Here is a 27,795-nt window from a genome sequence, read left to right on the forward strand (position 1 = left end):
AGCACATGGCAGTATATTAAACATTCTACAAATTGATTCATGAATGAAAAAAAAGGTTACATTTTTGTTACAATGGAGTTTTCCAAACTCCGTTGAATGCTCTTGTATCTAGTGTGCCCATTAACATTCCTTCAACTCACACCAAGAAATACTGGTCTCTTATTCTGGTTCTATCATTATATCTTCTATGACTGACTGAACTCATGATGTTAGGTTGGCATTATTATTCTGTAGCCCCAGTGTTCCCTGGAGACTTTTGGTTCAATTCATTGGATATTTAATACTACATTCTCGTACAACTCTACGAAGCGGAACCTGACATTTAGCACAAGATTTAAAACCATACTACCAATGAAACAGTTCAAAAATTATTACAAAATATCTCTAGGGCTAGGAAATATATGAAAACTTCAAAAGACTAACTGAAGAGACTTATTTATGTGATTGAACTGTAAATTTGTAAAGTTAGTGTTATTTTCTAGTACTTAGAGCAACCAGAGCATGATGCCTGAATACTACCTATTTGAGAGTCCAGTATACATTTTTAAACTACCCCTAAAATTCTAATAACCTACCAATATACTGCTAAGTAGTGCTAGTTTCGGGTAACATACCAATTCATTGATTTTTGTGTAAAGATTTACGTCCCATACTGCTTAAAAGTAAACTACTTCTGAGGCACAGACAGTCCCCTCATAGTCTGGTTTACATGATTTATTCTCTCTGAAGAACCTTTTTTCATAAATAGCAAAATATTATTTTTCTGCTCAGCAGGTCAAGGGCTGGAAATTTAATTTATTCATATTTATGTGCCCAATGCCTAGAAAACTTCCTGGCAAATAATAGGCATTTGATAAATGTTAATTGAGTCCAATTACCTAAAATCCCAAATGTGTTGGAATTAGTAAAATTTTACTGCATGAAAAGGTTTTTTGAATTTACAATTTATACAACTAAGTTGTTCAAATACTCATCAGACTGAGAAGCTGTTTAGTTTTCCATTTAGAAAGCCCAGCTGTATATAACAAATATATTTACTGTGTCATAAATGTCTATTAAATAGTGTTTTAGGAGCCTTATATGCAGGCTTAGATGAATCTTCAAGTATTAGAATGGCAGTGACAGAATGTTATTGATAAAGCATTGTTTCAAATATCCAAGCATACCATTTGTCAGTCTGTTCAATTCCTAGGTATTGGGGAGCCTGGGTGGCTCAGTCCGTTAAGCGCCCGACTTCAACTCGGGTCATGATCCCGTGGTTCACGAGTTCAATCCCTGCATAGGGATCTGTGCTGACAGCTCAGAGCCTGGAGCCTGCTTTGGATCCTGTGTCTCCCTCTCTCTCTGCCCCTCCCCCACTCATGCTCTGTCTCTCTCATAAGAATGAATAAATAAACATCAAAAAAAGTTATTAAAAAATTCCTAGGCATTATCATATGACAAGACTTAGCCCCATGAAAGTAATTTATTAGAAGAAAACACAAGACCTATTTCTTTTTTTTTTCCCTCTTTTATTAGAAGTTATAAAAAGTACTCTAATGATTTCAAGAGAAGTACATCAAGTAGGAATTGAGTCTCTGAAGTGGCTCAGGTGGAAAAAAATTAAGGCACACAAGATCTCAGATGGTATTTTTTGTGTGCTATTGGAATAAAAGAAGTTGTCAGCGTGCACATTGATAAGCTAATCTGGTTCTATTAATTTAACCATCAAAACCGAAAATGATGGAACATCATATACAAAAAACCCAAGTTTTCAAGTGCGTTGGAACAGTCAGGAAGTTTAAGGCTGGGAAATTCATAGAAGAGATTAGCAAGAAAGGATGCTTTAGAATCTAGGAAAGAAATGTAACAGCGGCTGCCTGGCTCTTTGTTAGTGGCCAGTTTTCTTTTTTCCTTCCCTTCCCAACATGTAAAAGAACACAAAGTAAAAATATAAGTATTACATAATGTAGATACTGATAAATTTAGTTTAGTTTCCCTCACTATATATCAGGAGAAATTTAAGCAAATTATATAGATTCCTACCAACTATCTGACACTATTACATAGTGCTTAGTTTTTAAATGTTCATGTCTCAGGGGCGCCTGGGTGGCGCAGTCGGTTAAGCCTCCGACTTCAGCCAGGTCACGATCTCGCGGTCCGTGGGTTCGAGCCCCGCGTCAGGCTCTGGGCTGATGGCTCAGAGCCTGGAGCCTGTTTCCGATTCTGTGTCTCCCTCTCTCTCTGCCCCTCCCCCGTTCATGCTCTGTCTCTCTCTGTCCCAAAAATAAATAAACGTTGAAAAAAAAAAAATTTAAATGTTCATGTCTCTATTCCGCAAAATTAAAAATTACAATTCTGTTATGACTAGGACACTGTAACTTTCCTGCATTGTGAAAAAAAAAGACATACAAATATGAGTAATTATGCTTATAATACCCTAAAATAAAAATACTTTTTTCATTAAATTATTAGGAAGCACATAAATATTAATTATTACATAAACCTAGATTTTTTTCACTGCAAATTTGCCTGATTTCTTCTTAAAATAAAATACAGTGAGTATACAGCATTACTTTAGTTACATTACATCCTATATTTTTGCCTACATGGAATAAATCTCAATGGTTGTTTAGGTTGGTGTTCAGATTATAAGGGAAAGTAGAATGCCACGTATTGTCCATAATTTTGTTACCTTTAATTCTTATGTTTCAAAAATTAGTGTTGCTAAGGGCTCTGGCAGGCTTTTAATATGCAAAGTGAACACTAACAGAATAAGGCGTGCTTGGGAAATAATTAATGGGAAATTTTAAACATTTCTGCCAATTATAAACACAAGCATACTTCAATCAACCAATAAGTAGTTATTGATTACCAATTAGCGCAGGGCTTTGTGGGAGAAACAAGTATAAGACATGGACTAAAGCCATTACAAATATCGAGTGGTGCTCAGTACGCCCTTTAGAATACTCCCTTCATGATGGGCAAGTGTGTCTGAAGAATATTTGAAGACGGACAAGAACAACCATGGGGCATTTTATTTTGCAAATTTTAAAAAAGCAATTTTCTAAGAACAAAAGGACTGCATGTGGCTTAGCAAATTTAAAAAGATAGTACTGTACTGCCCTCATTTTTTTTTATTGTAGTTCAAGTCTTCTTCCCACAATGGCTTATTGTGCACATTACAAAGTCTTCAGGGTCTTCAGAATTAAAGTGACAAGAGTATTTTTTTTTGTAAGTACACTTGAGAATGGATCATTCTTCCTTACTCTTAATATAATATGCCCTTCCAGACTTCTCCAGTAATTCTAGTCATCTTGACAAAAGAAAATCACCAAGACAATACAACGATTTTACAAAGAGAAAGAATGACAGTTTCCCTTCTACTTTTCAAAAATGTTTTATAATATGATTTGAGATTGGCTTTATTCAATAGGCTGAAAGAGGAATCAATTTTTAAAAAGTGACACTCTCTATAATAAAGAACACCTACACTTCTGAACAACACATCCATTCCCACACATTCACAGTGTTATTATTATTACCATTAGAATCTTTTCCAGAATAATTTTCGGAAGGGGAAAATATGGCTTTGTTTAGAAGAAACTGACAATGCCCAGTTAAACAAGCAATAATATATAAAGGGTTGAGGGTTTTGTTTTTTTATTCTTAGTTCTGCAAATCTGGTGAAAGTCCCAGAAATACTATTTCTTGCCTTCACTAATGAGACCGATGCTCTATCAGTGTTTCATTTATCCAACAAATATCTTTTGTGCCCCTACTATGCACCAAGGTGCTGGTTACATAATAGCCAAAATAGATAAGGTCCCTGCCCTTACAGCGCAGACAGATTTAGACAACGAATCCCGTAAATGAGCACGTAACTATCTATTACGAGAACAATGAAAGGACACTATGGGGTGTCAGGAGAGAAAAATAGCAAGATCTAATTTAGATTGAACTTCCTCAATTTAGGCTGGGACTTGAAAGATGCCAAAAACTGTGCCAGATGGAGAGGTAGAAGAGGAGAATTCCAGAGGGCATGGCTTAGATGAAGCTCTTAGGTTTTGCCTTCCCCAGCATTACAAAGCAGCAAGTAAAGTGCAAGAAGAAACAGCAGCCAGCACCTGCTGAGGCCAGGGTGGCGGTCTGAGGCCAGACAAGGAACAGGGCTTGTCCATCATTTACAAGAGAATTTGGATTTTCTCCTAAGAGGACTGGAAAGTTGCTGAAGGATTTAAGCGGGGCAGTAATATGATGGTATTACGTTTTATAAAGACCCTGTCTGCTGTCTGAAGAAGAGATTTGGAAGAGGGGGAGGTCATCTCAGAGCTGAAACTCTCCAGCTGATTTTCAGATCCTTCTTTAAAACAGCCCATCATCTCTCCTTATTTCCTTACCCACGCAGTGTCCCGCCACACAGTACAACGTGGCCATTCTGAAATTCACTCTTGCGCAGTGCTTGGCTCTACTTTTCCCTCTGCCTGCCCTGGCCCTTCTTTACCAGTTGACAATCTCAACATGCTGAAGGAGACCCACCTGACTCAAAGTCCAATTCCTCCATGAAGTTGTTTCATTATTCTTTAAACCCTATGGTGCGTGGTATGAAAATGGGGAGCAGCAAATAAGCAACGTCTATATAACAACGTCTATTTATAGCAAACGTCTATAAATAATATTCAGCAGCTCCTGAATAAGGAGCTGACTTTGACTTTAACTGCTATGCTTCAGAGTCATTCGTTTCCTGAGGTAACCTAGTACGCAGTCCCCCAACCTGAGATATAGACACTCAAGTCATGGGCTAAAAGCCATTGGTAAAGAGAATTTTTTTTCTTTTATGCTTTTAATAAAATGTAATATCTGATGTAAAAGATAAATTTTCAACTATTTTTTATGCTGCTGATGTAAATCGTATTTATACACACACATACCAACAAGACACTGGAGTTAGCTAATTTTTTAATTTCTATGTTTAATACTTTTCCTCTCATTGTAGCCAAAAGGCATGAGGATGTCTAATGAAATATATTTAATCCAATAGACTTTAAGAATGAAAAAGAGCTAAGTCTCCATTTAGAGAGCCAAATAACGTCTATAAAATTCTACTTTTCTTCAAAGCTGCCCTACGACTGGGTCATAGTTTCATCTAGAAAGAACAATTAGATTGACTCAGACACAAAGTTCCTTACATTACACTTGTATTTATTGTTTACGCTGCACCCACTTCTCAAATGGAATTATGGCTTCCTTGAAATGGGAATTTTCAGTAACTGGCACCTGTAAACCGCTCAAAGTGTGGCTGCTCCCTGAAATACCCTACACAGAGTAGCAATCTGATCTCATTGAATCAGAGCTTGTAGTCTTGCTGCAATCCAACCCACGAATGCAGACAGACATCCATAATTGGAGGTTCTAAAAGATCATTCTGTCTGGGAGAAGAAGTCCAATAGACATGGAAAATAAGGGACTTTTGTAACTTTGATGACATGTGACTAGTACATTATCTAAAAATAATTTCACTGCAATCATCTTATGAAGAAGATATAATCCATATCGATTCAATTATGAAATTTTGGCTAAATGGAACTTTTGAAGCCAGCTGGCATCGTACTCGAAAGTCTCTAGAGGAACCTCCTTATTGCTCACCTTGATCTCTTTCATGCCATGTTCGACTTCCAGCAGCTGGTGAATTCGGAGAGGGATAGAAGTCTCCTGTAGGACTTGGTTCCATATTTTCATCTATAGATATAGTTTTGGGTCTTTTGCTGTTAAAATATGATAATAGTTACATTAGTGGGCTAAGATGGCATGTAGCATGTGACAGTATATGATTTGAGAAGATTTTTACTGTGAAAGTTTACATAAACCAAAGTAATAGTCTCTCAGAATCATCTCTGAAATAATAGAGTGTATTCAAGACTTCTATAGGCATAGCAAATATTTCTAGTTGTATATATCATTTATTACGCCATATTATAACTGTACCTGCCTAATAGGTAGGATGTTTATTATATTTACCTTTTGAAGTAGATTTCCAAAGAAATTTCAGTACTAAAAAGTGAATTCTTGATGTGATGTGTGTACTAATTCTCAAACTGTTAAGACTTACCTGACTCTTATCATTATTATCAATATTAATAATATTCATTAGCATAGCACTTGCCATTAACAATGTAATCTTTTCATAGTAATTCAAAGATAAGGCAATTGACTAAAGTGGAACATGAACTTTGGAGTGGAACCAGCCTCGTACCAAATCTTGACTAGACCACTCACTACTTCTTAGTAGTAAGCTCCTTAACCTTTCTAAACTCATTTAATCATTTATAAAATGGAAACAATAAAACCTAGTTCAAAGGGGAGTGGTTGAGAGGGTTAAATGAGTTATTAAATGGAAAGCTCTTAGTTAAGTGGCTGACATTTAGAAGATACTTATTGAATAGTAATTATTATCAGCAATCCTACAATTAATAATATTTAAAAATTCTGTTATACTTTATTGATTATAAATTATTTTATATATTCTTTATATTCTTCTAAAAAGTAGGTTAGTGATCCTTTATTTTTTGTTAAGTTTATATATTTTGAGAAAGAGCATGTGACCCGTGGAGGGGCAGAGAGAGAATCCCAAGCAGGTTCCACACTGTCAGCAAAGAGCATGATGCAGGGCTAGAACTCATGAACTGTGAGATCGTGACCTGAGCCAAAATCAAGAGTCAGTCGCCTAACCTACTAAGCCACCCAGGTGCCCCATGTGATCTTTTATTCTTACGATCAACCATGAAAAACAGGCCATTGCCAAATTCAAACCAAATGATAATACTTCTAAAATGATATCTTTTAATAAAGAAAACATGCTTCATCCCAATTATTAAGAAAAGTAAATATATAGGCACCGGGGTCGCTCAGTCAGTTGAGCATCCGACTTCAGCTCAGGCTGTGATCTCAGGGTTTGTGAGTTCGAGTCCCACATCGGGCTTTGTGCTGACAGCTCAGAACCTGGAAGCCTGCTTCGGATTCTGTGTCTCCCTCTCTCCCTGCCCCTCTCCCACTCACACTCTATCTCTGTCTCTCTCAAAAGTAAGTAAACATTAAAAAACAAACTAAGAACGCTTTAAAAGTTTTTTTAAAATAGTAAAGTAAATATTTAGGGTAGAGCTTAAAAAGCTATTTCATGGCACAGACCATTTGGCATGATATACTGTTTTCATATATTCCCACCAATGCCCTATTAAACAGTCATAAGGACTATGAAAATGGATGTGTTTCCTTAAATTAAGGGAAAAAAAAAGAACGCTTATTCACATCTCTGTAGGTAAAAACTAAAAAAAAGATATCTTCTGAATTAACTATGTAGTGCTAATAAACGTAACGTCACAGGCTCTCAAAGTCCAACTGCAGAACTCCCATACATAAATCGGTCCTCCTTTTTCTTGCAAGTGGGGAGACAAATTTGGAGAAATTCCGTGAATTTCCCAGGGCATGTTAGTGGAAGCAGCCTGATACAAAGTAAGGACTTCTGACTTCCAAGACTGTCCTGTTTTCGCTGCACTGTTTCCAAATCCTAGAAGCACACGTACCTCTGTGTGTATTCACCGATGTACTTGTGATTAATATTGGACTCATAGTTCCCAGAGTATTAACATCATGTAAAGATGGCAATTTCTATCCATGCAAAACCACGGTGAGAGTTAATAATTGTTCTTTAGTTTATTCCTATGGTATCCAAAGTTAGGATGCACATTTTTTCAAACTCTCCATAAAGCTAATTCTCTCAGCTGTGAATCAGCAGTGAATACACAGGAGAGACTGAGAGTGAGACAGAAAAGATTTTCATAAGGAAATAACAAAGAAATGTTTTCGAAACCGTTTTTATTGTGAATGGCATAATATCTAAAACCAAATGGCTGACCCATCAGACCAAATAAGACCGAATCAGACCAAATAAAGAAGTACTATTCACACTCAATTGTAGAAAAACTAAAGCATTTTTAAGACCCAACTATGTCACAATTTTAGTGATAATAAACCAAATTACTCTGCTATGCAAACTATATGAAAGTACAGTTTGACCATAAGTGATATAAAATTGAACTCAGTTAATAAACACATAAATGTGCATAACCCCATAATTAATTCAAATGCAACTAACTTTCATTAGAACAGCTTAGGAAACTAATCACCCGTATTCCCTTATTCTTAAAAGGTGGATATCGTACAATGAAATGTTTTGCTCTGGAATTCATGTATGTGCTTACATTTGATCACGGGTGTATGTAATGCTCTGGAAAAATTATATTCATATAGCTTCAGAGTTGCTTTGTCCCACCCAAAAGATTTTTTTAAATACCTTGAACAACAATTACATTTAATTTTCAAATATCAAAATAAATTTAATCATCTAAGATGAAAAATATATGTAAAATCAGCAAAAAGTCTTGAACTCTTTCTCGGCTTTCTTTCCCCTCTATCTTTACCTACCTACCCATCTGCAGATCTACCTACCTTCCTATCTGCACACCCATCTACCAATCTGCACACAGACTGAGAATAAGCACAGTTCTTCCTTCAGTTACCTGCTTGGTGGAGAAGACAGTGACCTCTGAAGATTGACCCCCGAGTTCATGTCATGATAGTATGGTTGGCTCGGGATCTCTCCGATTGGGAAGTTGACTCCAGTTCCCTGGGTTATGGGCGCTGAGGAATAAAACAAAAAGAAACATCAAGAATGACATTTACACTTGCCATCTCCATTTGAATGTAATAATCTAATACTCGCCATGCCCCTGGGCAAACTTGCTTTATCCTGAGACTCGAACCTCAGCCATCCACCAGGGTACAACTTGAAGACTTCCTCATGATGCCAGTGTTCAAGTTTGGACACTGTTCAAGTTTGAGGCACTCAGACTATAATCATTGGTTACCATTTCCCCTCTTCCCAGTCCCCAGCCTTCTCCCCTCACCCCTTTGTAACAGTTGTCACTACATCTGTCACCACACTAGTCTGTAGATGCGTCAGAGGAAACGACATGTTTCCTATTGCTCAACACCAAGCAAGGTGTTTTGTATATAGTTGGTTCTCAAAAACCAAATCATTTGTTCAATAAATCAAATTAGAATATTAACATTAATGTTAGAATGCATTAGAAATCATATTAATCATTATTTGATATAACTAATTCTTGTATTTGGGCAGGTATATGAGTAACATTGACACATATGAAAATAAAAGCCAAGTTTTTTCCTCCCAAAATACACATTGAGGTTTCATGTATGAATAGCTAAGTGTGGCTTTTACTCAATATTTATGTTTTGTTTTTTAAGTTTTTATGCCCAAATTTCTAAAAATCACTTAAAATGTACTCGTGGAGTTTTACACTTCAAGGTATTATTTTGTAAATCAAGGAATCTTAATTGTTTAAACATCCAACTTTTGATTTTGGCTCAGGTCATGAGATCGAGCCCCACATTGGGCTCTATGCTGACAGTGCAGAGCCTGCTTGGGATTCTCTCTCCCTCTCCGTCTGCCCCTCCCCCATGCATATGCTCACACTCTCTTTCTCTGAAAAAAAAAAAAAAAAGGAAATCTTTTTGAGTTCGCTGATACATTTGGAACTGAGATGTTTATACATAAGTATTGGTTTTGGTACAATGGATGACATCTGTTCCAATTTTAAACATTGGTTTCCAGACATCTTGAATAAATCCAGGAGGCAGCATGTTGTATTAGAAGGAGAAGAATCTCGGGAGGTAGCCATTGACTCTGAACTCCCTCTGCCACTCCTGAGCTTTATGCTCCAATTTCCCAAACTGTAAAATGAGAAGAATAGTAACCTAGCACCTATGATTATTTTGAAGATGAAATGAGATAAAGAGTGATAAAAGCCCAGCATCCTGTCTAGTGCATAACAGGCATTCAACAATGGGAGTTCCCTTCTTTCCATGATTTCTTCCCCACATCTCCTCCCTGGCAGTCTGGAGTAGTTAGCAAAGAGTGAACAGTTCAAAATACACCAAAAGCAGATGAAGAGGTATAAATGAACCTATTTGCTGCAAATCTGTTCATTCAACAACTTGTTACTTGTGTCCATTACAGGCAGGTGCTGCAAGGGATTCAGGACAGTCTGAGACAGTTCCTGTCCTTAATAAAACAGATTGGACAACAATCTGGGTGAACAAAACACTTATGAAAACACCAGAAATACCAGCGTAATGCAGATTACAATGAAAATGCCCAATGAAAAACATGACCAAGAAATTCTATAGGACTTCATGGGAAGAAGAATCCAATCCACGCTTGAATGATCCAAGAACTCTGTGGAGAAACCATAGCTTGTACTGGACTTTGGAGAATGAGTAAGGTATTAAGGGGAGGTCATTCTCAACAGGGGGTTATCACAACAGCAAAGTCAGGGGCAGAGATAATATGCACAGTGAGACCAGGCAGGTTGGTGTCAAAGGACAGTGCTTAAGAACAATTTCTTTTTTTCCCTATTTCTATCAGGCCTTCAAAAGCTCTAATGAGAGAAAAGGTGTCCTGGGACTGTGGCAACAAAACTCTAGAGCCCTTGTGATTCACTCGAAGAACACACAGTCTACTTAATCTTCCTCTCTCCTAACTGATTCAAGTTGAATATATGACTCCAAAAGGAATGCAGATTTTCGAGGAATTTTTCTTACCCAGAATTTTAATGTGTTCGCTAAATATGTTCTCTGTTAGCTGAATTGTATTTTTTTTTAAGTGTCTATTTATTTTGAGCAAGAGAGAGAGAGAAAGCAAGCACACACGTGCACAAATGGGGGAGGGGCAGAGAGAGAGAGAGAGAGAGAGAGAGGGAGAGAGAAAATCCCAAGCAGGCTCCACACTCCCAGCACGGAGCCCGAAGCGGGCCTCGATCCCATGAACCGTGAGATCATGACCTGCGCTGAAACCGAGAGTTGGACACTCAACCGACTGATCCACCCAGGCGCCCCATGAATTCTATTTCAATATCAGGTAGGCCAAGATTAACCTTAAAATATTTTTAAGAAAGTATGAGTAGGAGGCACATGTGTTATTGCAGAGAATGAATCAAAGAATATACAATGAACATCTCTCTTCCCACAATAAAAATAAAATCAATATATACAGGATAATCTCAGCTCCAAACTTCTGGAGTTTATACCTTCTGCTAAATCACTCTTTATATAATGCACTTTAACCTCATTTTACCTGAAAATGTTTGTATTTATTTTTTTTTTTATTTTTTTTTCAACATTTATTTATTTTTGGGACAGAGAGAGACAGAGCATGAACGGGGGAGGGGCAGAGAGAGAGGGAGACACAGAATCGGAAACAGGCTCCAGGCTCTGAGCCATCCGCCCAGAGCCTGACGCGGGGCTCGAACCCACGGACCACGAGATCGTGACCTGGCTGAAGTCGGACGCTTAACCGACTGCGCCACCCAGGCGCCCCGAAAATGTTTGTATTTAATGTGTAACTGTGCCTAATGGCTTGAATTCTTTGGGCAGCTGAAATGTAACTGCTTGTTGTGGCCTGAGGTACACCAGAGGTTAAAAAAATGCAAGGTAAAAAATCCCACAGTAACCACATGCTTTAAAGTTTATTATTAGAATCATGTTCTATGTGACAGTGGAAAGCAGGGTATGTGCTAGGAGAAGGCATTTGAGGGACTCAGTGAAAGTCAGTAATCTGTCCAGCCTTCTACAAGTACTGGATACAATTCAAAGAACTGAATTACTGACAGGAAACTTACAGGTTATATCTTTGGTAAAGTATTTGAAATGCATTGAGCTATGCAATATTTGAGCGAAGATCTGTAGTTTCTATTTCATACATCTGACTTAACAGTCAACACAGATTGCTTGGCCATAAACATACTCGATGAAATTCATAGCAAAATAGTAATAAAAAAAAATCTTTGGAAATTTTATTTTTCTAAATTTTGTTGCAGAACGATTGTTAGAGAGGATCAAGACATCAATGAAAACGATTTCTACATGAGCATTGTAAAAATTTAGTGTGCACCCTGACATTAAACGGGAGAATGCAAGAAGACGAGTAGATTAATAACAAACATGGCCAAAATCTGAAGCAGCTCTCACCAAATGTAGGTAATAACAAAGAGAGTATATGAGCATGGCAAGTCCCAAGTTGATACTCCTGGTTAAAAGCCTCGGAAAGAACTTCCATCAGACGCAAAGACCAGTGTTAGCGCCTCTCCCGGAAAACTGCAAGAAATCTGAAAGCTGCAAATCATGTTTAAGAGGCCTGCCAATATCCTCTTAGAAAAGGAGCTCCAAAGAGCCTCAGATTCTAAGGGTTGGAGACCAACCCCTCATCTCTCTCGTTGTTCTTCTCACTCCAAAAGCCGATCCTAAATCAACTTTTAAGATGGAGATAATATCATGCAACAGAAAGATCGCTATCCTACAGCTGAGCAGCTCCATTAGGAAAGTCAACACGCACATTAGTGGGTCACATGATAGTAAAACCCTGGAGGACAGAAGCCATTAACATACCGTAAACCCTCGGGAAGTCAGAACTGGTGATCTACAGCAGAAGGGTTGTGCTGAAGTTTCTGCTTACTTAGCAAACCCTTATTTCATAAACAATGAAGTTCAATTGTGTAAATAAGGTTATGATGTGGATATATTAAAACACTTAGGAGAATAACTTCTCAAGCATTTCACAGACACCTATTTACATACCGAGTAGAAAATAAATGTTTGCTGAATAAATTAACTAATGAATGAAAATACAGATAATTAATACACAGATTACAAGTCAGTAATGTGTGTCCTAACAGATACCTTAAAAACCTCTAAGAGATGACAGTATAAGCGTAAAAAGAATGAAGTATATTAAGTTTACCTCACTTTTCAACTGTTACAGAGAGGTATGTTTCTCACCTTCTCTTATGTTTCAAATTCAGATTTTTTTCAAAATATCACTCTGGGAATTTAAAGGTTCTATGTGGGGGTGCCTGGGTGCCGCAGTCGGTTAAGCGTCCGACTTCAACCAGGTCACGATCTCACGGTCCGTGAGTTCGAGCCCCGCGTCGGGCTCTGGGCTGATGGCTCAGAACCTGGAGCCTGTTTCCGATTCTGTGTCTCCCTCTCTCTCTGCCCCTCGCCCGTTCATGCTCTGTCTCTCTCTGTCCCAAAAATAAATAAACGTTGAAAAAAAAAAATTAAAGGTTCTATGTGGTGGCCCTTCTGTAGCATCTAGCATAATGTTACCTAGAATGAGGAATTAATAATATGTTCTAACAGATGGTTGGTCTGTCCTCACAAGAAGGAGGAAAATATATGATGAAACTTGGAAAAGGACAAATTTAAACAAATAATGGTATAATGTCTCCTAATGTAGCAGTATAGCCTCTCTGCTAAAGAACAGTATAGGGAAAACACCCCCCCCACACACACGCACACTTTCAAATTCCCCCTTCCTTACATGATGCCCGAGAGTGGTAGTAAGTCAGGCACGTTCCTTTCCAAATTAAAAATAAATACAGAAAACTTTCAAATGTCAGAGGCCTCCCACACCCCATTATCGATCAGGGAAAAACACTCAAGGCTCATTGCCTTGGTCAATGAAGCAGACCACCAGAATCCTCTTGTCTAGCGAACGAACCCTGGAGTTGCTGGGATATAGGATATTAGATTTCGGTCTACACTGCCCTAAGTAAACAGACCCATGAAAGAAGTCTTTGGGCGCATACGTTCATCTACTGGAGAATACGTCAGAAAGGATAAGTTATTTAAGGTCTTAAATGTTCACGTATATGACGCCCTGGGATACATGCTATTTGCACTGGCCACTCTAGAAACTGGAACTCTTGAAGAAACTATGGTCCAAAAGACCTCCTAGCTTGGGGATCACTTTACTGGGCCATAACTCTAAAAGACCACCTAAACTTCCCCTCCATGATTAGCTCCGTTCTTTTTGGATCACCATAATTCTTGTTCCCGTGACCTTGGAATTTGACCCAAATAGCAAACACAAACGAAACGAGAACAGAATGCCCCCACGTCATCTGAGTGATATCATTCCCAACTGTGACGCTCTCTAACAAAACGTCCGGTGAACAGCCTTCAAAGTCACACAAATGAGCTAAATTGGAGAAGAGAGCAAGAAGAAATGAGTCCCCTCCTTTAACAACCAGCCGTGCCTTAAGAGCTACCTCTGTACCCATCAGCAATAAGTAAAAAAGTTGAGTCAGTAAACTACTCTTTGGCCTAGGTAACTAGCTGGCCAGGTGAACTTCCCGGAGAAAAATCGCATCCGGCCTGTCAAGAATGCTGTCTCAGGTGAGGTGGCCAGTTAAAACAATTGGACATTGTTTCGGATAACAATGCTTTCTATCTATATCCAAACGACAATCTGCAAAATTAATTTCTGCATCCCTCTCCACGCTGCATGTTACTGTGTATATCCTGGACATCTCCAAGTCTCCACCAAAATGTTAGTGAAATGAAAAAGCACTTATCGACAGGAAACTTATGTGGGTTATCATAACAAAATGGAGCACATTGAATTAATCACGCTTCCTTTGATATAAATGACCATCTATGGTCACAGAGAGAGCAGTGAATTAAATGGATACCAATAACACAGCAATCAGAGCAACCCCCAAATAACTTTTGTACTCCAAAATTTGAGGATTTAAATGCAAAGATTTTGGAAAATCAGACAAAAGAGACTCACCGATGATTTTATCAGCAAGATGGAGATTTAACACTCAAATTTTCTTAATACTGTATTTAAGTTTCAAGACATAAAATATGTTAAATCATACCGTATAATTAAATAATAAGAAAACAATTTACTTACTTCTGGATACCCTCACAAGTTCTGATACGTTGAAGACTCCAGATTTTACAAAACTATCCTCCAGGTAACCTGAAAACAAGTATCAAGAGGAAAAAGATCAGCGTAAGCAGGAAGCAAATAAATGATTAAACACTAGAATTTGTTCAAGTGTTTTGAAACCAAAGGTTAGAACGAAACCCAGGTATGCTTGTAACAAAGACCAGTAAAAGCAAAACTCTTTGAATAAAATCTGGATCTGTTTAAACAAAAGTGAAACGTTTAGAGGCCAAAAAATTTCCCAGGGAAATTTTTCCTCAGCTTTCTAAATATACAGGGCCATGGCTACGGTTTTATTTGCCATGGCCCATGCACAGACAATGAAGGCTCAGGGGTTCCTACTGATGCACTCAGCTCGGTAGCACCTGGGAGACTAAAGTCTACCCATTTAAGAAAAGAAAGAAAGAAAAAGGAAAACCACAACCACAATTAGAACCTTGTTGGAATTACTTCAAAGGTCTCTCGAAACCACTGTTCTTTCACAAATCCTTCCCTGATTAAAGAAGAGTGAGCTGCCGTTACCAGCACTCCCCCACCCTTGTTCCAGGGTCATGAATCACACAAAAGTAGAACTTGTACATACTGCAAATACTTTGCATAGACCTATTTCCATGCACCTTTGATAAACCTCACATGATTTCACTGCTCTCTCACTCTTGCTACTACTTCCTGGAACTCCCTTCATTTCAAGATCCGGGTACTTTTTATTTATTAATTTATTATTATCATTATTATTTATTATTATTATTTTATTATTATCATTATTACTATTATATTATTATTGTTGTTGTTATTATTATTATTATTTAAGGAAATGGTCCTAAATCCAGGCCTCCAGGAATGCCACATGACCCTTCTGGGACATCCAAGTACAGGGTCCACAGTGACTGTGGCCCACCGTCCACGAGCCTGAGTAACTTCAGTCCTGGGTGGTACGTGGTCAAGCTATGGCCCACAAATACCAGTCATGTCCCTGGCTTCTCATTTATGTGAAGGAGATGTACTGAGGGTGAAGAGGGAGAGAATACCGGAAGGGGGGTTATGGTTACTCTCTGCTCCCCAGGAAGAGAATAAGAAAAGTCTGAAAACCCTCAGAATTCAAATGCTTCCAGGAAAGCAAACTCTAGATTCCAAGAACGGGCAACTGGATCAGATTTTACATAGAGTTTGAGGGCTGACCAAGAGCCTGGAATCAGGGCAGGAATGTGAGTCATAGGTGGTTTAGCAACAGGGAGCACTCAGGTCAAGGGGCTGGGATTTGACTCCCAACCACATGTTACCAGTGTGGAATCGTGGTCACGTTATTAGACTCTTGCTGTCTCCTATTCCTCATTTATAAATCAGAGATCCTAAAATTGCTATGAATGGTAAGTGACCGAAGGCACTGATTAAATGCTCCCTCCCAGTAAGTTAGGATTGGCCAGTTGGGTCAACAATCCCCTGTACGTTGAGTTACACACACTGGGTTCCAGACAGTCTCAACTTATTTGTAAATCTTGATTTAGAAATTTTACCAGAACAAAAGCTACCACACCACTTTTGAACTGTACATAGCATGAAGAGACCAAAGATCATTCAATGGGCATGCATGTTTCACTGTTGTGAACCAAGGAGCCATGCATGTCTGAACACGGTATTATACCCACCGTCCACCTTCCTTAGAAACAGAACAAAAGAAAGAGTGAGAAGGAATTATGAGATCTCAGCCGGGGACAAAACTCAGGTGTCATATTAAGTCGTTACTCTGAAAAAATACATACATTTTGAAGAGGGTAATAACCAAACGTCCCCATTTTATGCATCTGTATTTTAAGAAACTCTTACTGCTTGAGCAACTTAATTGTTCACCTGGTTGAACTCATTTCAGCGATTATTGAGAAATGTTGAGGTAGCCTACACCGTACAGGTGCATAAGCCATGAAAACAAAAAAAAAGACATCGACCTCCTTCGTGTGGTTTCCGGAAAACACATTTTCAATTTTCTGAACCATGCTAGGTTATCATCGTATAAAACAACAAACAGTCTTTGTAAAATATAACAAATTATACTGTATTCTATATAAGGTACATGTGAAAATTTTTTAAGTTCATTTATTTATTTTGAGAGAGAGAGAGAGAGAGAGAGAGAGAGAGAGCATGAGCAGGGGAGGGGCAAAGGGAGAGGGAGAAGGAGAGAGAATCCTAGGCAGGCTCCACGCTGCCCGTGCAGAGCCAGACGTGGGGCTCGATCTCACTACCATGAGACCACGGCCTGAGACAAAATCAAGAGTCTGACGCGTAACAGACTGAGTCACCCAGGCGCCCCCGTGTAAAATTTTATATTTGGCAAATAGATTAAATACGGAGAGCTTATGTATCATGATGGCGGTTCACGTACTTAACCAATCGGACAAGCGTGTCTGTCCTCACCCAAAGGTGCTCTGTAAATGCCCTCCTATCTTTCTCACGTGGTTCCCTCCCTCCGATCAGAAGGCTGTCTGTCTGTGGGCTCTGCTCTCATCCTTCAGTGTCCACCTCAACTGCCATCTGCTCCTGAACTTGTTCCTCCGCCCTCCTCTCCCCATCCTTGCACCAGCCAGAAATAATCTTTTTCTGCTGAATTCACGTAGCTCCTAGTTTGTGCTTACTTTAGATCACTTCTCACATTCGAGTTTCCAAGACATGTGTTTTCAAGTCTTGTGGTCCTTATTGGATTATCAGCTCCCTTATCTGGGAGAGCGACTGGGTTTTGTTCATCTCTGAATCCCCCTTAACAACTAACTCAGTGCCTACATATATACAGTAACGGCTAGGTAAATGCTTATGGAACAAAAGGTTAAAGTTTAACCTTTTGGAACAGGGTCACAAATGAACATCTTAGTAATTATATAACAAGGTAGGCACAGATGGCTAAAGATAGAAGGATAAGTGTGCTGATTCTTGCTATTCTCTGGAACTTGTGCTGAGGAGTTTATTCAGGCTTTGGGGTAGAACGGGAAAGAACAATGATTACCATCAGATTAGACCTTTGACTTTGTTATATACCAATGTATAATTTTAGGCATTTACCACAAAGGAACTATCAAGAAACTAGAAGTGTTTAAAGAGTCAGAGTTCAAAAATATTTGTAAAATAAACTGATGAGCAAGTGAAAAGTGAACATCTCAACATATCTATATAAATGATATCACATGTCATGTAGTAACATTTCCATATGTAAATCTCACGTGCAGTTCCCTGCCTTATGACCCCAGTGAGTAGCCAAGGCTTCACTTGCTTTTTGGTCATGCCCATGAAGATGAAATGGTGTGTGGACATCAAGAACCAAATCAAAAGGGAGGGAGAAGGCCCCTCAAGCTAATCCTACCAGCAAGAAGACAGTAAGGCAGTCACACACACACACACACACACACACACACACACACACACACACACAAATACAATGACCGTCTCATAGGAAAGGGCAGGCAATTCAGAATGTAGCGTGGTGTTTCTCCATTCCTCACCTCCAATTCATGTTCCAAGGAATTTGAATCTACAAGGAAATCTGAAAGAGTTATTCTGCTGAAACTATGAAAGGCAATGAAAATATGTCAGAACATATTGCACCACACATAGGTCCCACTGGGCTCCACTCCTGCATGGGGCATAGTGAGACTTCACTGAAAGGAGGGCTCCCTAGGATGAGCGGTACTGCTTACCAACATGACCTTAGGGGAGTGGGGGTTGGGATGGATCAGGCAATGGGGTAGCCTCGGAGAAGCACCTGAAGGAGGCGGCTGTCTCCTTCACTCCTCTTGGCACACAGCACACACAGCCTTACAATGGACAGACTCACCCAAGATGAGAAGGGTAAAGAAAAGGAGCAATGGATGACATAGTTGCTGGATAGCTAATAGCATACAAGGAAGCATATAAGAAACAATACTTCTGGCAAAATAACCGGGGGAGTCACGTGGAGTGTCAGGAGCCCTGTGATACTACAGAGGACGAGACTCAGCAAAATGCAGGTTATTACTATTAACACAGCCCCATCTGTAACCTCCCGGCTGCTGGGGCCTTCCAGAAACATGGTTTTCATGTGTTACGTGGACCACTGTGAATGTAAATAGCTGACACAAAGGCCAACGATTTTAAAGCAATTTGGAGACATTCATATAGTAAATTCCCTTCATCTACTAAAGGAAATATGAGCATCTCTGAGGCACAGCAGCTGCTTAATGGTTACAGAGCAATATTACACAACAGCTTAAGCCAAGAAGCAAAGAACAACTCGGCATTTATGTGATGCTGTATTTACACTACATGTAATGCTTTTTAAAAAATAAAATTGAGTAGGAAATAAAGACCTCTGCAAACTGAAAATTCTCAAAGGCAATATCAAATTATATTATTTTACTTCTTTTTTTATTTTTCTCTAACAAAAGCAACAATAAATCACTACTTAGAAGTTAATATAGTGTTTAACCTCCTTTACAAAGGGACACAATGGCATATCTAACTGTTAATATCTCAAATTATAATCAGCTCCATTTGAATGTTAAACAACATTTACATAGAAAATCCAAAGGAAAACTGATAACGCTCATTTTTATAGTCTACTGTGTTCTATTCTTGAAATTAAAAAAGAAAAAACCACAGAAAGCAGTTATTAAATTCATGAAAGCTGTCTTCAAGTATTAGAAGGACTGTTAATGTAGATGTTGGATAAGACTTATTCTGCATATTTCCAGGAACTGTGTTTTGGCTCAATAAACAGATTTGTCATCCAATAAGAAAAGTCCTAGAAAGGAATGTGAAACTTTGCAAAGGTAGTAACAACCAACACATGCCAAGCTACTGCACTAAGATCTTAAAAAGCATCAATTCACATAATGTTCATAATTACGAACCTACCAGTTGTCATGTAAATGCTACCATTTTACAGATGAGGAAACTTGTGTCTATAGAGGTAGGGGGGGCTCCCAAAGCCTCTAAAAACCCCCCATTAGATTTAAGAATCCCCACTTAGAGTAGGAAATTGAATAAGAGCACCTCTGAAGCCCACTGCAATGCTCAGGTTTCACTTTTTTTTCTTTTTTTAAATGTTTATTTTTAAGAGAGAGAGGCAGAGAGAAAAGGAAAACCATCTGAAGCAGGCTCCATACTGAGAGCAGAGAGCTTGATGCGGGGCTCGAACTCACAAACAAGGAGATCGTGACCTGCGCCTAAGTCAGATGATTACCCGACTGAGTCACCCAGGCGCCCCTTAGGTTCCACTTTTTACATAGCTTTTCTCCAGTTAGTTTTCTTGCGTTGTTTGGAGAAAGAACAGGACCCCAAGGTATCTCCCAGGCATTTTCCAGGCTTCTAATTCCCATTGTTCACTCCCTTCAACAGAGTGTAAAAGACGACTCAGTGCTTTTGTTTATGGATGTGGAAGGGGAGAAGATAAGATTATTTTACACTAGCTCTTCGCCAATCTTCACATGACTTCCGATACCACAACTAACCTACTGGGACCTTCTGGTGGTGGTGGTGTTAAGGCATGGCTTTATCTGCAGTTTCTCGACTGGTCTGAACTGTCCATGGTTAAGAATGGAAACTGTGATTTGGAAATAGACATGCTAATCATTGCAAAGATAATGATTCTCTGCACAGAGACTGAACCTCGGTCTATGGCCGAGGTTCGCATTCCAGTACTAATTTAGAATTAATTTTATCCTTCAATATGAAATGTCCCTGTTGGTGATTTAAGTGATTCAACAGAGAGACAGCAACTTCTGACTCTAACACACTCTGATAGCACTATGTTAATGTAGTATTTATGTTATTTGTTTTTTAGTATTTCCTTCCAGTCCACTAAACTTATTCCTGCATATATATAACATAGACAAATGTGTTTTCAAAAACTGAGATCAAAAGTTAATAAATTTGTATCCTGCGTTTTCTCTAATTAACATTGTATCTTTCCGTTTAGATTAAACAGGTTTTCAAGAGCGTGATTTTAATGCCTGTACATTATTACACTGTCTGGCTGTACTTTATTTGACCATTCTCCTTTTTTTTTTTTTTTTTTGGCATTTTAGGTTATTTCCCATTTTTTTTAAATATTATAAACAGAACTGCCATTAACATAGTCGCACACAAATCTTTGTCAGCGGTTCTCATGATTTCCTTAGGCCGGGGTTCCCAGAAATGGAATTATTGGGTCAAAGGACATAAACTCTTCAAGCTCTTGGTTAAAAACTGTCAAGCTGCCTTCCATGAAGACTTTTGCCAACTTATGCTCCCTTGGGCAGAATGAGCCTGTCCATGTCACCACCCTACTGCCCAGAATTACATATTACTCATATTAATGGGGACTTGTTTTAATTGTTGCAAGTTGATAGAGAAAAGATATCATTATGATAATGTAATAAGCTTCATTTATTTAATTATAATAAAGTTGGAATTGTGCAGACATTATGCATTCTCTCTTGGAACAAACATTAAAAATATGTAAAATAGGAATTGTGCTAGCGGGAATATTTTATTCCTAATATTAATGAGATTAATGCTGGAATTTCACAGTTAACGGTAACGCTGGCTATCAATAAGTGATTTTGTTTCTCATCATTTTATATATTCACTTATTCCTAGTTTTCACAGAGTTTTTAAAAGTGTACTGATCAGAATGGTTATTGAATATTATTAGATGTCGTTTTAGCATTAGTAGAGATGATCCCCTTTTTTTTTTTCCTTAAAGCATTTATTGTGTTACATATTACTGAGTTCTTAGATTAAACTGTCTTTGCTTATCCACGGAAGGTAGCTCTTTTAATTTATTGCTAAATTGTTTTGTTAACAGTTTCTTCCAAATTCTCATATACCAGTTTGTAGCTGGTATATTCTTGTGGGGGGGGGGGGGTTTGTTTTATTTGTGAACTTTTCACAGCCAGGTTATATGCCTGCTTCATAAAATGGTCCGGATGACAGTCATTTTTCACACAAAAAAGAAAACATATGAAAAGTTCATGAAAGTTTGGAAAAACTCACTGGTAAAATATCTTCTCATAATCTGGTTCAAAGAAGATAAAACTTTGAGTCTTTCATGAATTTGCTTTACTCTTGTTTTCTGGTCTTGAGGCAATATCATTGTATACCTTCCAAGAAAATCATCAATTCTTCCATATTTTAAAATTTATCAGCACACATATTTCATGGTTTCCTGAGCAGACTCTGTGTATTTTTATACAGAGTAAATTACATTAAATTAAAATTCTTTTACGATAATACTATCATAAAATAGACTGTAATTAATGTTACATTATGTTAAACTATACTAAAAGATCAGCGCCACCACTTGCTATGTAAAGCTAAGGCAGGTTAAGCAACTTTTCTACACGCGATGTTTGTCTTCTCTAAAATCCAGATGGTGATCAGAGTATCTAGGAGTCAATATGAAAACTGTCGTTGTTTCCAATTATAATAAAGAGAGGTATTTCATTGTAAGAGCAGGGAAAAGGAAAGTGGGACTCCCCAAATTAACAAAGGGAAAACCAAAACACGGGAAACAGTAACTTAATCAAGACAACAAAACTAAGGACATCAGATGAAAAAAATAATATAAAGAAAAACAGAAGGAGTAAACTCAAGCGTATCGACCCTTACCACAAAGGTAAGTAGACAGAATTATCCCATAAAGAGCATTAGAGCAACGGAAGCAAATAAAATGCATCTACTTTTAAGGAACACATTTAAGACAAAATGATAACAAGAACAGAAAGTCGAAAGTCAAATGGGATGCGAGGAGAGTCAGGCAAATTCAAACCGAAAATAAGCAGGGCCGATTAGCAGTGGTTAAGGTAGAATTTAAGATGAATTACAATAAATGAGATAAAGGACATTATGAATGGATACCAGGCATACATAATACAGAAAATTAAACATACACCGTACATGCTCCAAACAATACTGTGGGGGAAATGCATAATACAAAAACTATTCAAACACAAGAAACTTGACAAAAAACACAATTATAGTGAGAATTTTGAGTACATCTCTTTTAGAGATGTAAGTGGTGATTCTTTTAGAATTGAACACGACTATTAGACAATGACTAACTTCAAATCATTCAAATACAAACCGTGCTTTGTTACTATGCCCACAGACGTTTTATAAGAGTTGATCATCTCATTGGCCAAGGAGAAAACTGTTATACTGTTTTGTCTTTAGTAAATAGATTAAAGGGAAAAAAATAAAAAGTGACCAAATTTTCTGAAGTACCTAAAAATTAAGATTATAACAGAATGCCAAAAGAAAAAATGATAAACTATAGAAAGCAATGAAAAGGACAAAAGGAAAAATCACTTTACCATAAGATCAAAAGAATAACAAAACAATCCAGGAAAAGTTAAAAAGGGAATTAAAGATAAAAGCTGAAATTAATAAATTCCAAAAAGAGAAATATTTAAAATAAAAGAATAAAAAGGGAAGATGATTTTCTGAGAAGACCAGCAAAAACAGAAAAATCATTTGCAAGCCTCATTAAGGGAAAAAAGTAAAAGCAAAAATATATAAGAATAGAAGGGATGGGGCGCCTGGGTGGCTCAGTCGGTTGAGCGACCGACCTCAGCTCAGGTCATGATCTCACGGTTTGTGAGTTCGAGCCCCGCGTCGGGCTCTGTGCCGACAGCTCAGAGCCTGGAGCCTGTTTCGGATTCTGTGTCTCCCTCTCTCTGACCCTCCCCTGTTCATGCTCTGTCTCTGTCTCAAAAAAAATAAATAAAGGTTAAAAAATTAAAAAAAAAAAAAGAATAGAAGGGAAACATAACCATGGAAACCAAATACATTAACAAAAAATTATAAGAGAATAACACATGAAACTTACTGACCACAGCTTTGAAAACTTAAATGGGCAATTACTTACTAAAATAAAAGTAACCAAAATTGAGCAAAGTGGAAACCTGAATAGACCAATTACCCCTCCTGCAGTGGTTCCCAAAATTTGCTGATCATTGAAACCACCTGGGGTTCTTGAAAAACAACTTAGGCTTGGCTCCCAGCAATTCTGATTTAATTGGTATGGATGTGTCCTAGACATAAGGATGTTCTAAAAGTTCCCCTGGTGATTCAAATGGGCAGCAAAGTCTGCGAACCACTGGGTTAGCATCTTGCTATTCAAAATGTGGTCCCACAACCAACAGCTCTGGCGTAACTGGGGAGCTTGGTAGGCACACAGAAGTTCAAGGTCAACCCCAGACTCTCGGAATCAGTGTCTGCAGCACAGGTGATTCATATGCACTTTAAAATTGGAAAAGCCTAGAAGAGAATCAAAAGGTGATATAAAAACCACCTGTAAAATGGCACCAGGTATGGAACAGTGTCGAGCTGGATTTTATCTTTTCTGTAGCCTTGAAATTCCAAGGATATTTATTCTCTCCCAGCCTTTAGCAAATGGTGACAAGGTTCCTTATGAAGAAAGCTCTCTCATGAGCCTTTATCAGACCAGCAAAACTTAAATAACTAAATGTGCAACCTCCCTTGTCAAGCCAAAGCAAGCAAACAAATCAACCAAAAACCAACCACGCATATAAATGCAACTTCAAAGGTCCTAAAGAAAATGGAATATATTCAAATTCATATATTCAAATTGAATATAGCAATGTTTTCCAAAAAAACAGGACACCATTCTCATTAGGGTTTTATTCCATGTATGAGTGAGATTCACTCTTACAAAATCTATCAATATGATAGCGAAAAAAAGGAAAAACACACGACCTTATCAATTGATGCTGAAAAGGCACTTGGCAGCAACAAGAAAAGAAAAGCAGGCTTTCCTAATGACAGATCTAAGTAAAAATAGAGATAAGAGCAATTAATTGACTGTTTAGCAAAACATAACAAGCTGTCCTAAAAGAAAACGAATCTGCCATTCAGACTCGGCACCCTCAAGCCCTTAAATATGTAATCTGTGAATCAATCAGTAAAACAAAACAAAACAACACAAAACACACAACTCTCTGATTTCCCTTAGATGAGGCAGGTATCTAGAGAAGTTAAACTCATAGAAACAAAGTAGAACGGTAGATTTCAAAGGACGAGGGAATGAGGAAAGGGGGGGTGGAGAATACAAAGTTTCAGTTTTGCAAGGTGAGAAAGTTCTGGAGATTGGCTGTGTGACAATACAGATGAATTTAACACTACGAAACTGTACATTTATAAATGATGAAGATGGTAAATCTAATTTTATTTGTATTTTGCCACTCAAATACCACTATTTTACCATTAAAAAAAAAATCGCAATCTGGAATTTGGAACTCAGATAATTGTCACTAAGTTCTCGTTTATATACATATTTTCAAGAATTACTTTTTGAGCCTCCTGGTGCTTACCACAGGCTGAATTCTTACACTGCCTGTACAGAAAGAGGAGACAGCCCAGCCCAGGTGCTTTGTGCCTGGTCTGTACTGTGAATGGGGAGACATGGAAAATAAAATTTAAAAAATTTAAAAAAAAAACTTTTTTTCTTACTTTGGTATTTGTCTGTAATCTTATTCAGAATAATAATTACGTAGGTATAATTCTGTTCAATTGATTACTATTCTCATTATTAGTCTACATCTATAGCTATATTTATATCTATAGGGATATATCTGAGAATTTCCTGTTCCTAAAATGTTTTATTTTGGTGTATCACTTCATTAGTTGGTATAGGTTTGCAAGGAAAATTTTTACAAAGAAAATAAGAGACTCTATAAAACAAAAGGTGACAAATAATAAGGAATATATTTCTATTGTCTTTGACTACATATAAAACTCCTTAAACATAAAAACAGTTTCATCATGAGGCGCCTGGATGGCTTAGTCAGTTGAGTATCCGAGTCTTGATTTCAGGTTAGGTCATGACCCCATGGTTGTGGGACTGAGCCCCACAATGGGTTCCATGCTGAGTGTGGAGCCTGCTTGGGATTCTCTCTCTCTGTCTCTCTGTCTCTCTCTCTCTCTCTCTCTCTATCTGTCTCTCTCTCTCTCTCTCTTTCAATCTCTCTCTCTGCCCCTCCCCTGCTCATCCACATGCACTCTCTCTCCCTCTGAAAAAAAAAATTTCATCATAATTCTAAGTTTTCCCCCAGTCTTCTGTTATTTAGTGTTGACCAACAGAAAAAAAAAAAAGTACAGGTAACTTATTTTTCCTCCAGGATGATTACAAGATTCTCTTTTTCATCCACAAAATACAAAAATTTCAACAAGATGCATGTAGATACTATTATCGTTTGCTACATATAGTTAGTCCTTTTGATCTAAATGCTTAGATCATTTTTAGCTCATTAAAATTTTCTTAACTTGTCTTTTTTTCCTAATGTTTATTTATTTTTGAGAGGGAGAGAGAGACAGAGCGTGAGCAGGGGAGGGGCAGAGAGAGAGAGGGAGAATCCCAAGCAGGCTCTGAGCTGTCAGCACAGAGCCCAACGCAGGGCTCGAACTCACGAACCTTGAGATCATGACCTGAGCCGAAGTCGGACGCTTAACTGACTGAGCCACCCTGCGTCCCAACTTGTCTTTGATTCTATTTCTCTCCTAAATGCTCTGATTTCTCACCAAGAATACCTAAACTAATATTAAATTTTCCATTCTCCCACCATAAACTTTTTTTCTTTTTTAGTCATTATTTTAACTTCTCTGTTCTTTTCTTCTGGTTTTGGAGCAAATATTTCGAGTTTGCCCTCTGTATCAGTGATTATTTCCACAATATCAATTCTGTTTCTTATTTCTTATGATGCAGACTTTATTTTTATGAAAACGACTTCAGTTTTCTTGCTATTGCTGCTTATCTAACACGGCACTTTGTTCCCTGAAGCTGTTCTTTTTTATCTGTTCATTTTCCCATGCGAGTCCTTTCTTCGAAGTAAGCAAACCGTTTTCCCTAAGATTTTCTTCAAGGCTTCATTTCCAAAGATGCGTTCTTCTTGATGATGTACCTTTCCCCATGTTCTCACCAAGGGCATACTCTTGTGACTGTTTTCTTTTACCTAGAGCGTAGTCTATAGCGAATTAGGGTTTGCCTCAGAAAAGTGGCTTCCCCTTGGATATGGTAAGTAAAGATTTCCATATGGGGTGAGACTGAGGACTCCAGAATTGACGTGATTGGATCTGAATTCCTGTCTTATCACTTATTAGCTATAAAATTTGAGTAATATAAATTTAATTTTAATATAAATAAATAATATATTATAAATATAAATGATATATAAGTAATTAATATAAATAAATATAATATAAATATATAATATATTATATATAAATATAAATTTGACATAATTATATAGAAGTAGAAATATATTTTAATATAAATATAAACAATATTCTATTATAAATAATATATTAGTTTAATATAATTTACACTTAATATACATAAATAATATAAATAAATATAAAATATAAATATATAATATTTATTTATAATATATAAATAAATATAATATAATATATAAATGTAATACACATAAATAATATATTTTAATATATATAATATATTATAAGTAATATAGTATTATATATTTAATATAAATAAATAATATAAATAAGTATTATAAATATAAATATGTAATATTTATTTATAATATATAAATATAAATATAAATGTATAATATTTATTTATAATATATATAAACATAATATAATATATAAATATAATAGAAATAATTTCTAATTATAATATAAATATAAATAAATAATATAAATATAACATAAACAAATATAAATAAATAATAACAATGATGATGTTGATAATATAATAGCTGCTATCATTTGTTGGGTGTTTATTATAAGCAAGACTGTGTGCTAAGCACTGTGAACTCTATCTCAGCTCATTTTCCAGATGTGCTTCTTTTTTATTAATGACTTTGAATAAATACTTAAAGTCTCTACCCCTCCATTCTCATTTGTACAACAGGAGTTATAAAAATAATCCTGAACTCAACGATTTGAAGATTAAATAAGAA

General features: G+C 37.2%; 1 protein-coding gene and 1 non-coding gene across 11 annotated transcripts in view; one reads left to right on the forward strand and one right to left on the reverse strand.

Moving 5' to 3' along the window:
- Nucleotides 1-27,795, reverse strand: part of NFIB (nuclear factor I B) — a 462,184-nt gene that overhangs the window by 59,693 nt on the left and 374,696 nt on the right. For all 10 annotated transcript variants that reach the window (XM_040481252.1, XM_040481251.1, XM_040481257.1 and 7 more), the window contains exons 4-6: nt 14,816-14,884; nt 8,556-8,676; nt 5,626-5,744 (exon numbers count right to left, since the gene is read on the reverse strand). In XM_040481252.1, the coding sequence (XP_040337186.1) occupies nt 5,626-5,744; nt 8,556-8,676; nt 14,816-14,884 (309 nt within the window). The remainder of the gene's footprint in view (nt 1-5,625; nt 5,745-8,555; nt 8,677-14,815; nt 14,885-27,795) is intronic.
- LOC121035225 (small nucleolar RNA SNORA51) lies at nt 25,169-25,280 on the forward strand. Its single transcript, XR_005792810.1, has one exon. It is a non-coding gene; the product is annotated as a small nucleolar RNA SNORA51 (small nucleolar RNA).

This window comes from Herpailurus yagouaroundi, unplaced genomic scaffold (assembly GCF_014898765.1).
Source record: "Herpailurus yagouaroundi ecotype Mexico unplaced genomic scaffold, PumYag 160, whole genome shotgun sequence".
In the NCBI taxonomy this organism is placed as follows: Eukaryota; Metazoa; Chordata; class Mammalia; order Carnivora; family Felidae; genus Herpailurus; species Herpailurus yagouaroundi.